A 16,693-nucleotide genomic window follows, 5' to 3' on the forward strand; every position below is an offset into this window, starting at 1 on the left:
CTATATCGTTCGCCCATACCCTCCTTAGGCCTCTCTTCTGGCGTCCGTATAGGACTTCCAGGATGACCACGTTCTTAAATATTTTTCCTTTTGGTGTAGTGCTGTCAGGACTAACTCTTCTAATTTACTTATTTCTTTAACTCTACCTATCCACATCTCCACTGTTGGTGGGCTTGATGACTTCCACTTCTTCGCTATACATGCCTTTGCAGCGTCTAAGAGGTGGCGTATGATTGATTCCCTGTAATCTCTTTCTGCTATATAGTTTAAGTGTAGAAGGTAAAATTCTGGATCTTCCGGGATCTCATGTTTTGAGCAGAGCTGAAGAGCTCTTTTAATCTCTAGCCAAAAACTCCTCAACATAGGGCAATCCCAGAATATATGTAGCATTGTTCCTTTGGTTTCCTGGCACCACCAACATTTATTGGTTACCTCTGGGAACATTTTATTTAGTCTTTCTGGTGTCCTATACCATCTCGTAAAGATCTTATAATTCGTCTCTTGTATTCTCACGCAGATTGATGTCTCGTGTGCTCGCCTATATATACATTGACGCTGTTCTGGACTAAATGTCTTTTCTAGTTCTCTTTCCCATTCCTGAACGCACTTCGGAGGATAGGCTCCTGATTGCCCTAGTAGCTCATAGCTTATTGAGAGAGTATGTGATAACGTTCCTTTTTCGTTACACATTTTCTCAAACCTCATGAGGGGTCTTTCGAAGCTCTCGGGATCCGGCAAGGTATTCAGGAAATGGACCATCTGAAGTGCGCTCCAGAATTTAAGACGAAATGCCTTTCCTGTTTCCATCAGTTCCTCTATTGTTACCCATCTCCCCATTTGGATGTACCTCGCTACTTGTGTGCACTCTCTGGTCCTTAAATGCCGAAATGCTCCGTCTTCATATCCCGATGGGAAGAGGGGGTTACCTATCACTGGGTATAATGGAGAGGTCCTAGGCTCAATTCCTATCATAGGTAATACTGTTGCGCAAATCCTCACTGTATTGCCCACTATCGGATTTTTGTTTATTTCTTTCGGCGACGAGGCAAACCACCATGGTGCTCTTTCAAGGGGTGTTTTATATTGTGCCTGTTCAATTTGTACCCATAGTTTCGTGTCCGAATGTCTGTTCCAATCAATTAGCCTATTCAGATGTGTTGCATAGTAGTATTTCCGTATATCTGGAACTCCAAGTCCTCCCTGCTGCTTAGTATTCATTAATTGTTTCCTTTGTATCCTGGGATTTTTATGTGCCCATATAAACTCAAAAATCACTCTCTGACATTGTTTGAGATACTTTACTGGTATATGTATTGGAAGTGTTTGTAATAAGTAAAGAATTTTCGGGAGTATGTTCATCTTGATAATATTACATCGACCTATCCAGCTATGAAAGCCCTGATTCCATTTATCCAATAAGATCTTCACTTTTTGCAATAAAGGTGGAAAGTTCAACTCAAAGATCCTATCCACCTTTCCTGCTAGTTGTATACCTATACAACTTTTTTATATTTCAATAAAATATTTCAATAAAAATACTGTACCAAAGAAACTAGAGATCGTCTTGTTGCTAGGACTTTGCTAAGAGATCTGTTACCATTCACCTCTACAATCACAGGTCTCCAACGCTAAGGCCCCGTACACACGACAGGATCTGTCCGCTGATATTTGTCCGCAGACCAGTTTCAGCAGACAAGTTCGGTCGTGTGTACGGCCTATCGGACAGTTTTCCGGCGGACATTTGTCCAGCCGACCGTTTTCCAGCGGACAAAAATTTCTTAGCATGCTAAGAAACCTGTCCGTCGGACATATCCGGTCGTCTGTACAGACTCACCGGACATGTCCGATCGACCGCCATCCCTCGCATGCGTCGAAGTGATTCGACGCATGCGTGGAAGTATTTACCTTCCAGGGCCACGCAAATCGCCGCGTAATCGTCGCGGCCACGTCACCGCGTATCCTGTCCGCGGGGATTTTGGTTTGATGGTGTGTACAACCATCAGACCAAAATCCGGCAGCGGACATGTCCGATGAAAACGGTCCGGCGGACCGTTTTCTTCGGACAGTCCGTCCGTGTGTACGAGGCCATAGTCATTAGCTAAGTCATTAGCGTTAGAGTTACCATTGTACCAGAGAAACTCCTAGAGATCGTCTTGTTGCTAGGACTTTGCTAAGAGATCTGTTACAATTCACCTCTACAGTCACAGCGTCACAGCTCTCCAATGCCAAGCTCAGCACTACTGCATCAGGGGAGAGAAAGCAGAAGTGAGGGAGTTTTAATCAGAGAAAGAACTTGCGTCTGTGATGGTGGAGGTGAGCAGTAAGAGCTAGGAGTCTCTTAGCCACGCCCTAGCAACAAGGCAGGTCAGGATGATGCAATCTCTGAGAGTTTTTTAGCCTACCAGAAGCCTTATGCTGCGTACACACGACCGTTATTCATGTCATGGAAAAAAACAATGTTTTTCTCAACGCGATTCCTCTCAAGCCTGCCTTGCATACACACGATCGTGATAAAAAATGCTCGAGCAAAGCGTGGTGACGTACAACACGTACAACGGCACTATAAAGGGGAAGTTCCATTCAAATGGGGCCACCCTTTGGGCTGATTTCCTTTGCAAATTTGCAAATTTCCTTTCTCATAACTTGCTTCTGAGCATGAGCGTTTTTTCCCCGTCGTTAAAGCCTACACACGACCGTTTCACAACGAGAAAAACAACGACGTTAAAAAAACAACGAGGAAAAATAGAGCAGGATCTAAATTTTTAATGCCCATTTTTCTCGTCGTTTTTTCACGACCAATTAAAAAAATTGCATTTTTTCTCGTCATGAAAAACGGTCGTGTGTACGCGGCATTACACCAGAAGCTCTCAGAACTAAAAACCAATCTATCCTCAAAAGGAAGCATCCGGAGGATAAAAAAAAAAAAATGGTGGGGTACATTTAATTGATACAAGGTGTCCCATAAACATTTTGCATTGATGCCCTGTGATTTCTAATTACACACTTGTATACAAATCTTCTGTATTTCTTGTCCACCAGCGTGGCTTTCAGGTCAGGCGGTGACACCGGACTCCTTATTATGTCATTTTGACATATGTGCTCATTTCACATTAATGCATGTGAGATCACACAGTGGAACAGAACGGCTCTCCCAAAAAGTCCTCTACTAATAAAACCATCTCTCGCTATGGAAAGCATAAAAACAGCAACCACACAGGTCAAGGAAGAACAGTATTTATTAGAAAAGCAAATAATATATTAAAGAAATCTCTGAAAGGTCACCTTGTCGCATTTCACTAGCGCCACAAGTCATCATCTGTCACACTGCTCTCTGGAAGCCTGCACCAGGCAGGCCGGGGACACACACACACATTCACTTCCCTAAGGGGGATGCAACATGGAGACCATGTCTACAGTGCCTGAACAGTAACAATTTCCTTCTACAACCACACAAGTAAGGGCTAAAATGAAGAGGGGGGCAGGATGGAAGGTTCACGTCTGGAGTCTTCCCTTTCCTAGCTATTGCTGCTTGTTTAACCCTTTCCTCATTCCTCTTCTTCACATTTTTTTGCTTTAACTTCGCTCTGGACAGCGGACAATGTCGTATTTCACGTATCCGACCTTTTCCACTTGCTTGCGCCATGTCATGCGCCAGAAGAACTGGTCTTGGCAGAAGTAGTATTTACCTGTAAGAGGGAAACATGTTCGTTTGCAAATGGTGTCAAGGTTACAGGAGCAAAAAAAAAAAATTCTTTCAAATAAACATTACATTTCTTTGAGCATACTCCAAAGCAAACACAGTGGCTTAGTGGTTAGCACTTTTCAGCACTAAAGTCCCTGGTTCAAATACCAACCAGGACACTGTCTGCATGGAGTATGCATGTTCTCCCTGTGTTGGCATGGGTTTCCTCCCACATACGCCAACAGAGCTCTAGGCTTTGTGAGGCCTTAGGCAAAACTTGACATGGGGCCCCACTCACACCCGTCATGGGAAAAATAATTCAAGGACAAGAGCCTTTTCCCACAACCCTGGCCAGTGGTTTTGGGGGTCTGTGGGCAGGGGGCTTATTGAAATCTGGAAGCCCCCTTTAACAAGGCGGCCTCCAGATCCTGCTCTTTAATAACTAATGGCGGGGGCCACCTGGTGATGTCACCTGGTGAACCTGCCCCCTTGTGACGTCATTGTCTGAGGGCATGCCGGGTCATTGACGTCACAAGGGGTGATGTCACCGATATTCACTGGTTGTTAGGGACGCTGGGCTCTTAACGCTGCCTGAGCACAGCAGCGTTAAGGTCCCCCATCCCTTAAAACTGGAGTAATGCATTGGGTGAGTTAGGCGGCTGCAAGGCCCCTGAAAGTGTGAGGCCTTATTAAAGAGCCGCCTCTGTACTCCAAAGGCCTGCTGCTAGGTTATTTGGCCCTGGTATATGTGAGCTAGGGACAATAGATTGTAAGCTCTTAAAGACAGGGATTGGTGTACAGTACAGTATGTAAAGCACTGCATAAAGCGTCAGCACTATATAAATGCCTGTAATACCCAACAATAAAAATGCCTTTAATTTCTATTTGAAACGGAAAGGGTTCTTTTACAAAGTGATCGTTTACAATCACTTTAACGTCTGCATTAATGATATGGCCTCTCTCTATTAGCTGGATTCAGGTACATTGCCGCATCTTTGCGGCGGTGTAGCGTATCGTATTTACACTACGCCGCCGTAAGTTAGCTAGGCAAGTACTGTATTCACAAAGTACTTGCCTGCTAAGTTACGGCGGCGTATCGTAAATGGGTCCGGCGTAAGCGCGCCTAATTCAAATTAGGCTGAGGGGGCGTGTTTTATGTTAATGGGGGGTGACCTGACGTGATTGACATTTTTTACGAACGGCGCATGCGCCGTCCGTGTACATATCCCAGTGTGCATTGCGGCCAAGTACGCCGCAAGGACGTATTGGTTTCGACGTGGACGTAAATTACGTCCAGCCCTATTCACGGACGACTTACGCAAACAACGTAAAATTTAAAAATTTTGACGCGGGAACGACGGCCATACTTAACATTACTAGTCCAGCTATTTGATGGAATAACTTTACGCCTGAAAATGCCTTACGTAAACGGCGTATCTTTACTGCGACGGGCGCACGTACGTTCGTGAATAGGCGTAACTAGTGATTTACATATTCTACGCCAAACTCAATGGAAGCGCCACCTAGCAGGCCGGCCTAAATATTGCACCCTAAGATGCGACGGCGCAAGCCGTCGTATCTTAGATAGGTTTAAGTGTATCTCAGTTTGAGAATACACTTAAACTTAGGTTGGCGCAGATTCCGAGTTAGGTCAGCGTATCTACTGATACGCCGGCCTAACTCTTTCTGAATCTAACTATATGTCTACAGAGCAGACGCAGGTAAGAATATGCAATGTCATTTTCAAATCCTTGCAGAGTATACTGTATAACTGAGCTGAGGGATTTGTTTTTCTCAATAAAAGTATACTTTTTCTGGTCCGGTTGTCATCTAGATTAACTTTAATAAATTCAACATCTCAGAAACAAAGACCGAAAAGGTGCCAGGCCTAGAAAAGTAAATGTGACATTACGAAAGGGCAGAATGGAAGGCGCTCTTTGCTTGAGATATGAAAGCACCCCTTCTCCTATGTGACAGTGCTAGGTTCCTCCTGATTGGCCCAGCACTGTCCCATAGGGCTGGGTAAGAAACCTATAGTTCTGCGGAAGCTCCATAAAGTAGTTTTTCTAGAATGTAGATTTTTCAGAGTAATTGAAACATAGCAGTGTTGTCCAGAGCAACCAACTGCATGGTGGCTTCATTTTCTAGCTTGGTAAAATGTGATAGCTGGATCCTGATTGGCTGTCAAGAATGCCCCGGCGTAAAGGGAACCTAGGCAGAGGGGCCATATGACTGGGGGAACGCTGAGGAGGTTGCTCCAGGAAGAGGATGTGAGGTGTGTCAGCAGTTGGTAAGGGGGTGGGGCTGGCTACACGAGGCAGCTCTCTATAAGTGCAGAGGGGGGCGGAGCTAGGCATTCGGCGCCAAGGACAGGAAGGGGTAACACACAGATTGTTTTTCCCTTCCTCCCTCCCTAGTGGAAGTTTGTCTGGTATGGGTATGTGTTTTTAATGTGTCTTTTTTCGTTTCAGGTGGTATTGGCAGGGGTATGGGGTTCCTGAGGGTTGGTTGGTGGTGGGTAGATATATATTGGTGGTATATATCAAAGATTGTTGGTAGGGTTTGGGGCCTGTTCTCTGGATGGGCAGTGCACCTTCCCTATCGGGTTAAGTGGGCTAGTGGTCAATCGGGCTGAACAGTGAAGGAATCGATCAAGTCTCGGAGCTGGTAGGAACACGGCTGGAGGCCAGAATACTTTGGAGATGGTGTCAGCCCATGACATAGCCTTGTTTACCTTCTCTCAGGAACCTCTTACGTAATCTTTGGAAAAAGTTATTTGGGTTAATAAAAAGTTATGTTCGAATATATATATTTATTTAAAGGTATATATATATTTATTAAAAAAAAGTTATTTTATAGTTTATTTTATGTTACCTTTTGGAATTAATACAGGGGCCTTTAGTTGCCATTTAATCCAGAAGGTGTTGTGTGGTCAATTTAGGTTAAGGGGTATGTAAGTTGGTGTTTAGTTAAGGGGTAATGAGCTAGGACTCTAGCAGTGCACCAGTCAAGGCCAACATTACCACATTTCTGCCGTACATTATACATTTCTTACAATGTTCTCATACTGATCTTTACCTTTATACACAAAGATGTCATGAGAATCACTGGGAACACCAGCAAAGTCATCATCTGTGTTGCGTGGGTAACCCTTATCTACAGTCTGAGACTTCACATCAAGTCTGTTAAAAGAAAAGATTAGTTAAAAACACGCTTTTTTGGACTTTGACAATCTACAGTACATACCAACAATGTAATTTAGCAATAAATGACAATGGCATCACTAAGAATTTTTCTACCGTTAAGCTAAAACCGCAGATTGTGATTATCCCACATCTTGGTATGACTGGTCATATAAGACAGTGGTAATTTAATAACTATATAATGGTTGTTTGTGGTTGTGGTTGTAATGGACATTTTCCATATGTGGGTCTACAGAAGTTATAACTTTGTTAACCGGCTTTATGTTGGCCTTCAAAACGCAGTATGAACAACCTGTTTTAACCACCTATGTTAAAACCATATGCTATAGACAAGGTTTTCTTTCTCAGAAAATAGGTGAAGGAACTTAACCACAACCCCCAAAACCCCCCTCCCCCAAGGGTGTGCTATGTGCAGAGTTCTTGGTTGGGCTTGGCACATAGTACAGAGTTTAGGGGTGTGCAGGGGCGGACTGACCATTTGGGCACTCAGGCACTGCCCGAGGGCCCCATGCCACTAGGGGGCCCCATCAGGGTTGCCAGCCTCAGTAAAACCAGGGACAGGATGTCCCTGGTTTTACATCTGTCCCTGAAATGTCCCTTACCGACATCCTTTTGGTCTAAAAATACCAAGATTATAGCTGCCCCGCCTCTCCAGTACCTTTTCAGTGTGTGTATATACTGTGTATGTATACTGTGTATGTGTGTGTGTGTGTGTGTGTGTGTGTGTGTGTGTCTATTGCCCGGGGGCCCCATAATCTCCTATTGCCCGGGGGCCCCATGAGTTGTCAGTCCGCCCCTGGGGGTGTGCTATGTGCAGAGTTCCGGGGTGCGCTACGTGCAGAGTTCCGGGGTGTGCTTGGTACATAGTATAGAGTTTAGGGATGCGCTACATGCAGAGTTATGTGCAGAGTTTGGGGGTGTTCTATGTACATAGTGCACAGTTCTGGGGTGCACTATTTGCAGAGCTCTGGAGTGCGCTACATGCAGAGTTCCGGGGTGTGCTTGGTATATAGTATAGAGTTTAGGGATGCGCTACATGCAGAGTTCAGGGGTGTGCCATGTACATAGTGCAGAGTTCCGCGGTGTGCTATGTACGTAGTGTAGAGTTCAAGGGTGTGCTGCCTGAACCATAGGTGGTGGAAATGAGTTCCACCAAGTTCCAGCTGAAAAAAGCCCTGGCTATAGAGATGAGGGGGGAGTGTTCTGTAGTTCATCAGGGGGAGAACTCAGGCAGGGCTGACAACACTGCTTGGGGTTTCTTTACAGGGAGTGCAGCCTACACACTACAGGAAGCTAGCAGCTCACTGGATTTCAGATTTGTAGAATAATCACTAAAGAGAGCTCTCACTGTCTCATATATCTGTATCTCTCTGTTTACTGTTGAGGTGATACATAAACCCATAGGCGTGCGCACAGGGTCTGCCAGGTGTGCCCAGGCACACCCTAATCACCCTGTGCAGCACAGATTCCCCCTACTGCCCTGGCTCCTATATTCCCCCCATAGCGCTGCCAGATTCCCTCCTCTCCTATTGGCTGTTGCTGCTGGGATGTTTTAGGAGTGGGGAAGGGGCCAGTAAATATGTAATTTACCTGCCCCTTCCCTTTCTGAATAAACATTGATCGGTAGTGTGTGTTTGGGCTTTGGGGTGCACACCCTAATGCAATAGGCTGCGCACAGCTATGCATAAACCACATAGGAAGTGCGCTGTTTTTAGTCACCTAATTTATAGATTTGTATGATATGAAGAATTAAAGTAGACATTGTGTAGAGCTACAAAACAGGAAGCAGTGACTGAAAATATTAACACGCAGGGTAGCCAAGCAACTAGCATTTTCAGATGGAAGTATCAAAGTCTTTAAATATCTCTTATGTTAGTTTACTTTAAGTTCCAACTTCTCTTGCAGCCTTACCTCCAGTATTTGTCACCATTGAACAACAAGACTTTTCCATTATCCCGTGTAATAGCGCCCAAGATTTTATCCACATCCTTGCCAAAGCCCAGCTTTTCGAGACTTCGTGGACCCAAAACGCTGCTTCCCGTGTACTGCCAGAATTTGCGTCCTGCAGAAAGAACCATACTTAAGCTGGGTACACACTACTAGGTAGATTCAGGTACATGGGTGCAAACTTGCGGCGGCGTAGCTTAGTTTAGGCTACGCCGCCGTAAGTTAGCTAGGCAAGTACATGATTCTCAATGTACTTGCCTGCTAATATACGGCGGCGTAGCCTAAAGCGGGCGGGCGTAAGGGCGCCGAATTCAAATGTGTTGGAGGGGGGCGTGTTTTATGGTAATGAGGCTTGACCTCACGTTTTTTACGTTTTTTTTTTTTAATGCGCATGTGCCGTGCGCCTACATTTCCCAGTGTGCATTGCGGCTAAGTACGCCGCACAGGCCTATTGATTTCGACGTGGACGTAAACGACGTAAATCCCGATTCGCGGACAACTTACGCAAACGACGTAAAAAATTTGAATCTCGCGGCAGGAACGGCGGCCATACTTTAACATTGTTATTCCACCTAATAGATGGAATAACTTTAGGCCTGCTAATGCCTTACGGAAACGGCGTAAAACTACTGCGGCGGCCGGGCGTACGTTCGTGAATCGGCGTATCAACTCATTTACATATTCTACGCCCACCGCAATGGAAGCGCCACCTAGCGGCCATCCGAAATATTGCAATCTAAGATAGGACGGCGCAAGCCGTCGTATCTTAGATATGTTTAAGCGTATCTCTGTTTGAGCATACACTTAAACATAAGTCCGCGTAGATTCTGAGTTAGGTCGGCTTATCTACTGATAAGCCGGCCTAACTCTTACTGAATCTACCTATATATTTTTAAAATATTTTGTAAACTTAGGTTTACTTCTTATGTCCATTTACTGGTAGAGCAAACATGAGCATGCACATGAATGGAAGTCATCATAGTGAATATGAGTATTGTTTTTGGCAAAAAATTGCTGAACTGGGTAGAATTTCTGGTGATAGAGGGCATGAACTTCATTTTTACACCAGTGCCTTTAGAAATGTTGGATTACGCACTGAAGATGAAATTACTAAACCCACACCAGTCACTGTAATTTAGTGACATACCACCCACTGATTTTCATACCTTACTTCTAAAGAAAGCATGAGCAGCCTGAGACTACAAGTGTCCATACACTCCCCAACGAAGGCTAAAGCCCTGTACACACGACCGGGAATCCCGTCGGGTAAAAAACGTTGGTTTTACCGACGGGATTCCAGGCACTGAAAAGCTGTGTATACACACGGCCACACAAAAACCCGCCGTTCTTTTGAATGGCAAGAACGCTGTGACGTCATTGACTACTACGAGCCGGTGTCTCGTCACATTCGATTCCGTCGCCGCCATCTTGCTACACCCCACACTATCGTTGTATGCTACCGCGCATGTGTCAAAGTGTTATCGAGCATACGTAGTCTTTCTACCCTGCATGTAAGCATACACACAACCGTTTTTCTCGGCAGGAAACACTCTGTCGGGAAACACGACAGGAAAATAGAGAGCAGGTTCTCTATTTTCCCGTCGGGATCCTGATGGGAAAACTGCTAGGGAGCATACACATGGCCGGGATTCCCGGCCAAATGCTCTCCTGGCAATTTTCCTGCCGGGAAAACCGGTCGTGTGTCCGAGGCTTCAGAAGTGTTTGGGCTACTATTGACTTTCCTGCTCTGTAATTGTTGATTGGATTGTTGGCTCTTGCATAGGGCTCTATGATGGCTTTTGTTTTGTCTTCTAAATCACGTGGATTGTTGACCAACTTCCTAACAGCCCATATCATGCCAAATCTGACCATCAATAAAAATGGCTAAATATGTTGCAGATCTGTCCTTGCAAAAAAAAGTTGGATGGCTTTGCCTGTCCATATGGATGGAGGACAGAATATATTTTCCCCTTCAGGCAGCATCATTGATAAACAATACTGGTGTCCAAAGGTGTCTTGGTGCTCCTTCATCCAGAGAGAAGGCTCTAAGGCTGGGTTCACACTACTACACTACTTTCATCCTACTTTGCTCTGTGTTCAATGTTTCCCTATGAGAGCGTCTTGTAGCGTCCTACACAAGTCGGTCCGACTTTGAAAATGCTCCCTGTAGTACTTTTGGTCCTACATTGATCCTACTTCAGGCCCATTGAATATCATTGAAGTTGGACCAAAGTAGTATCCTGTTCATGAAAGTAGGATGGATGTAGGACCAATGTAGGATAAATGTAGGACCAATGTAGCAGAGCAAAGTAGGATGAAAGTAGTGTAGTAGTGTGAACCCAGCCTCATAGGGGACCACGGGGCTATGCTAAGCGGGGTTAACTTGTCATATGGTGGTGAAGATCACTTTCGCTTCAGCCCTCCTCTGAAGAGTTTGGACTTTACTGGATTTGTGCACGGGTGTTTTTTTAATTTTTCATTATTTATTGGTGTCACACCCATTTATGAATTTATGTGCTTTCAATTTATTGACTTTTTTTTATTGATTCAATTCACGTTGATTTTGATCTTTTTCATCACATTTATTTTATATGACTTCGAATCTAGGGTCATTTACGGTTTCATATGTTTTTATGTGACTCTTTGATTTATTACCCATCACTCATACATAGGGTTTACGATTTAGGTTTAGCGCAACTTTATTTTTTCTATGTCCATATGATATGACATCTGGCATACTTATAAAAACTGGTCTAATATCAATATGTTGCATTATTTATTAACCAATAGTGGGCTGTCAAGTGTACAGTGTTTTTTTTTATATATATTTATAAAAATGCCATTGTGTTGTGCGTAATTTTTACCTGAGAAAAAGAAAATCTTCTTGCTTTGGGGATCTTGAAATGCTGCATCAATGTTGGCAGGAAGTTCAGGCCAAGTGTCTGAGATCTTCTTAGAAGACTTAGGGGGGCCACTGGCAGGTAGTTTCCAGTACAATCTAAAAAAACAAAAAATAGTAATTGATAGGAAACCCAAAATTGGCATCTATAAATTATAATCCCGCTTGTGATATTAGTACAAGCCACCCTAATTTAAGCTCCTCTTACCCATCCTTAAAGAGGTGGAGCTCCCCTTGTAATTCTGCAATGGCATCAAATTCCTTCACTTTGCAGGGGTCTTGTGTTGGGTCTACTGGGGAATCAGAAGGCTCCACACTTTCAGTGGTAGTTGGTGTAGCAGGGGTGGTGGGTGAAGGAGTTGTTGTTTTAGGTTTCTTGGTGGGCTTTGGTGGAGTGGGATCTGGACCAGTTCCAGCACCTAAAAATGTATAAAACCGTTAATCATAATGTTCCACCTCTCTTAGTCTGCTACTGTCTGCAATATGTTTTGTAATTAATCACAATGACTTTCTCTGCTGTGCGGCAATATATCATAGACGTATAGGAGGTGACAACAGGCAGCAGTTTACCTTTTTTATCTGCTGAGGTTTCTACTGAAATCATTCCTTAAAGGGGTTGTAAAGGTTTGTTTTTTATTTTCTAAATAGGTTCCTTTAAGCTAGTGCATTGTTGGTTCACGATTTCCCTTCTAAATGTTTTTTTTCTTTGTTTTCTTTGTCTGAATTTCTCACTTCCTGTTCCTCCTCAGTAAGCTGTTCTGGCTGACTAACCCCCGGCCAGAACGATTCGGATGATGGGGCAAGCTTACTGAGGAGAAACAGCAAGTGAGATTCAAAGAAAACAACATTTAGGCCTGATTCATACCTATGCATTTTTAGTGCATTTTGCAGATTTGCACTACAGTCCATTTAACATGGTTTCCTATGGAACACGTTCTGTAGAGAAAATCTGCAAAAAGCACTAAAAATGCATAGGTGTGAATCCAGCCTTAGGCCTCGTACACACGACCGAGTTTCTTGGCAAAAACAAGCAAGAAACTTGCTGTTTTTTTTTTTTTGCCGAGGAAACCGGTCATGTGTACATTTTTCGACGAGGAAACTGTCGAGGAACTCGTCGAGCCAAAAAGAGAGCATGTTCTCTTTTTCCTCGACGGGAATGGAGAAAATTGGCACGTCGAGTTCCTCGACAGCCTAACAAGGAACTCGACGAGCAAAACGATGTGTTTCGCCCGTCGAGTTCCTCGGTCGTGTGTACGAGGCCTCAGAAGGGAAATCGAAGGAAAAGGTAAGTGAACCAACAATGCACTAGCTTAAAGGAACCTATTTAGGAAATAAATTTACAACCCCTTTAAAGAGCCTTTACTAGAAAAGACTGGAAGCGTATTTAAAAAGATATAAAACAATGTGCAAAGTACAGTATAACAAGCAATCTTCCACTGACTGCTCCAAACCACTGAAGGGTGATATCTGGATAGTTGCTTTCAGTTTAAGTGAAAGTATTACCAAGCAATATACATTAAAATGTTTACACATTCTCACCCAGATGCATGCGGGCTTTAAATCCAGCCCTCACCAGGCTCTGTAGCTTTAGGCACTACAGAGCCAGGCCCGTCGGAACAAGACAGGCAAAGCAAGCAACTGCTTGGGGCCCCGAGCTGGCAAGGGGCCCCAGCAGGATGGGCCCTTGCCGCGCCGCTGTGCAGCCACTTCCTATAAGTGCTGCAGGCTGCTGTAGCCTGGCCGAGCTCCTCCTGCAGTCCTGCCGGGTACCGTAACCGTACTGACAGGAAGTGCACACACTCAGTGCTCACTTCCTTTTAGTCCGGCCGGGAACAACAAACTGAATCTCCTGGCGTGCGGTATGTGGTAGGGAGGGGGGGGGTAAAAAGAACATGGGAGAGGGACGCTTATCAGAAGAAGTACTACCCGGTTTATATACACTTAGAAAATTGATTAAAAAATGCTTGCACAGCGCCCCTAGGCCCCCCCGCTTCCGCTTATCAACTTAGAACTCAGCAACACCCCGTCCCCCGCTTCTTGCTTCGGGCCCCCAAATTCCTTCAAACAGCCCTGTACAGAGCAATCCAATCTCAAAATTCATAGCAGAAGCACTGAAGTCCTTTAGATCAGTGATCCCAAAGTGGCCTCCAAACTGTGGCCCGGGACCAGATGTGACCCTTTGCTTGCCTTTAATAGGCCCCTGGGACACTATTCCTCCCACTGATACAAAGCACTATTCCTTCTACACCAACAATGGGACATAGATCCTGTCACTGATACCAACAATAGGACCCTGTTCTTCCCACTGACACCAATGATGGGGCACTTTCCAGACCCTGACACCAACTGCAGGGCCCTATTCTTCCCACTGACACCAATGATGAGGTATTATTGCTTCCCCTGATACCAACAATGGGACACTATGGGGGTTATTTACGAAAGGCAAATCCACTTTGCACTGCAAGTGCACTTGTAAGTGCATTGAAAGTAAAGTCACTGTAGATCTGAGGGGGATGTGCAAGGAAAATGGATGCAAGGATGATAAAATCAGCAGAGCTTCCCTTAATTTAAGATCAACCCCTTAGATTTAGAGCGACTGCACTTCCAAGTGCACTTGTAGTGCAAAGTGGATTTGCCTTTCGTAAATAACCCCCTATTCCTCACAATGACACCAACAATGGGGCACTATTTCTTCCCCAAATACCAACAATGGGACACTCTTCCTCCCACTAATACCAATGATGGGGCATTCTTTACTCTCATTGATGCCAGGGCATTTTCTACTCCCACTAGCCACAGTCCGGACCCCTCAAAGTCTGAAGGACAGTAATCTGGTCCTTTGTTCAGAAAGTTTGGAGACCCCTAATTCATATAATTCTCTCATTAGCTCATCTTCTTCTTCTCCCCTTCTCAGAACTCCAGCTCAGTGAGTGAAGGAAAACAGGGAGAGCTGAGCTGTTATGAGAACAGCTTGAAGGATTGTATTGCTTCTGCTGTGAAATTTGAAGATGAATTGGTCCACAGTGCCTACAGCTAAAGAGGTCAGTGACTGATTTTTAAAGCTAATGTACTGTTTGTTAGGAATATGTAAACACTTGTATGCCCATAGCCTGGCCATGTTTACTTTAAGGTACACCTAGATAGGAATTAGTCCCAAAAACAGCCAGATCGGACCACAATAGCATATCTTTGGGTACTGCAGCAGGCAATATTGGCAGACTAGAGAAACAAGCGGTGCATCTTTGCATTGCTTGCGCATCTGACCCTCTCTAGTCTTGGCCTGCACCAATTATCATTCTTCAGAAATCTCTAAAATCAGTTTCATATACATAAATATTATGTTTTGTGATTTCATGCCAAAAATCGGTAAAAGAAAATAGCTTTCCCTGTTATTGTATCTTTATGACAAATCCTATTCTGCAGGTGACCATTCAAAATCAATCTGTGGTTTGAGATTGCAGGCAAGATCTCAAAAGCTCAGTGAGCCTGCTTTGTACTCACACTGTCAGTGATGTTCATATATGCTTAGATGATGGCAACTGCATGCAAACATATGAAAAGATGAATATAAAAGAAGCTACACAACAATAAAACACCATTGGTGTGATATATTGTCACGGTTAAAAGACACATTTCAATAACATTCATTCTATTACTTTAAATTCTACATAAGAAGGTAAACTATGCCACCAATTTATTCTCAGGGGTGGATTGTTTGGTGGGGGGAAGGGCGTTCTTCTGACGCCATCGGCTGTGAGCTTACCTCCCTTGATTAGTAACTTCTTTTATGCACATTTTCTTATATTACTTTATTCAGCACCAGTATCACTCTTGCTTTTAAACAATTTTCTAAACCTAAAAAGGCCAAGCAGCTCCAAAATATGATAGTTGATTTGTTATCTACTTTAAAGCTGAACAGACTGAAAAGTGGGAATCGTCTTTTACTAACACAAAATCAGCAAAAGCAGCCCCAAGGGTGGCGCCATCTGAATAGGACTTCCCCTTTATAGTGCCGTTGTACGTGTTGTACGTCACCACGCTTTGCTAGAGATTTTTTTTTTCTACGATCGTGTGTAGGCAAGGCCGTTTTAACGATCAGGTTGAAAAAAACGTTGTTTTTTTCTAGACCATTAAAATTTTTATTTTTTACAACCCGAAAAATGGTCGTGTGTACGCGGCATTATACTGAAAAAAATACTTGTAATGCTGACTGTTACCATTTCCCTTGACAAAAAGCTCCAAAGTAATGAAGATAGATGATACCACCTGGTCCAGCTATCTTTATTATAAGGGCTGCTGTTAAAAAATCACGGGGCCCCATATTGCCATCCTGACAGGGCCTTGCCCCCCCCCCCCCTAAAAAAACATGTTTTCCCCAAAAATACACAACAAAAAAAAGAAACAACCAAAAAAAATAAAAAATTTAATAGGGGGGAGAAAAAAAAAATCCCCCTATTGAGCATATGCTAAAGTGTAGAAAAAGGAAAAAAAAAAGGGGGGGGGATAATAAAGGGAAGGTTGAGTTTCCCTACATTGTGAGAAGTGGAAGAAAAAATAAGTTATTATAGGGGGGAAAACTAAAACATCCATTCTAAAACATCTACAGTAAAACCTTGGTTTGAGAGTAACTTGATTTGAGAGCGTTTTGCAAGACAAGCAAAATGTTTTAATACATTTTGACTTGATATACAAGCAATGTCTTGATATAAGAGTAGCGTCCTGTCACAACTGATTATAAAAAAGAAGAGAGGGGCCTCTAAGTGTAGCAATATGGTTACATTTAATGAAGGTACAACATTTAGCAACCTTATTGCTACACTTAAGCCCTGTACACACGATCGGTTCATCTGATGAAAACATTTTTTTTCCCCATCGGTGAAAAAAAATAGAACCTGTTTTAAATTTTTCATATGATTAAAAAAACGATAGAAAAAAACGATCGTCTGTGGGGAAATCCATCGG

The 16,693-nt window shown here is 43.7% G+C and overlaps 1 protein-coding gene across 2 annotated transcripts in view; it reads right to left on the reverse strand.

Moving 5' to 3' along the window:
* Window positions 1–3,218: 3,218 nt before the first annotated feature.
* MMP9 (matrix metallopeptidase 9) overlaps window positions 3,219–16,693 on the reverse strand; it is a 38,324-nt gene continuing 24,849 nt past the window's right edge. The window contains exons 9-13 of one of the 2 annotated variants that reach the window (XM_040330210.1): window positions 11,940–12,150; window positions 11,697–11,830; window positions 8,797–8,947; window positions 6,761–6,864; window positions 3,219–3,686 (exon numbers count right to left, since the gene is read on the reverse strand). In XM_040330210.1, coding sequence (XP_040186144.1) covers window positions 3,574–3,686; window positions 6,761–6,864; window positions 8,797–8,947; window positions 11,697–11,830; window positions 11,940–12,150 — 713 coding nt within the window. In that variant the 3' untranslated portion in view covers window positions 3,219–3,573. Of the gene's footprint in view, window positions 3,687–5,486; window positions 5,864–6,686; window positions 6,865–8,796; window positions 8,948–11,696; window positions 11,831–11,939; window positions 12,151–16,693 lie in introns of those variants that run through there. The other variant, XM_040330211.1, reaches the window with a different exon arrangement.

This window comes from Rana temporaria, chromosome 12 (genome assembly GCF_905171775.1).
Source record: "Rana temporaria chromosome 12, aRanTem1.1, whole genome shotgun sequence".
Classification (NCBI taxonomy): Eukaryota; Metazoa; Chordata; class Amphibia; order Anura; family Ranidae; genus Rana; species Rana temporaria.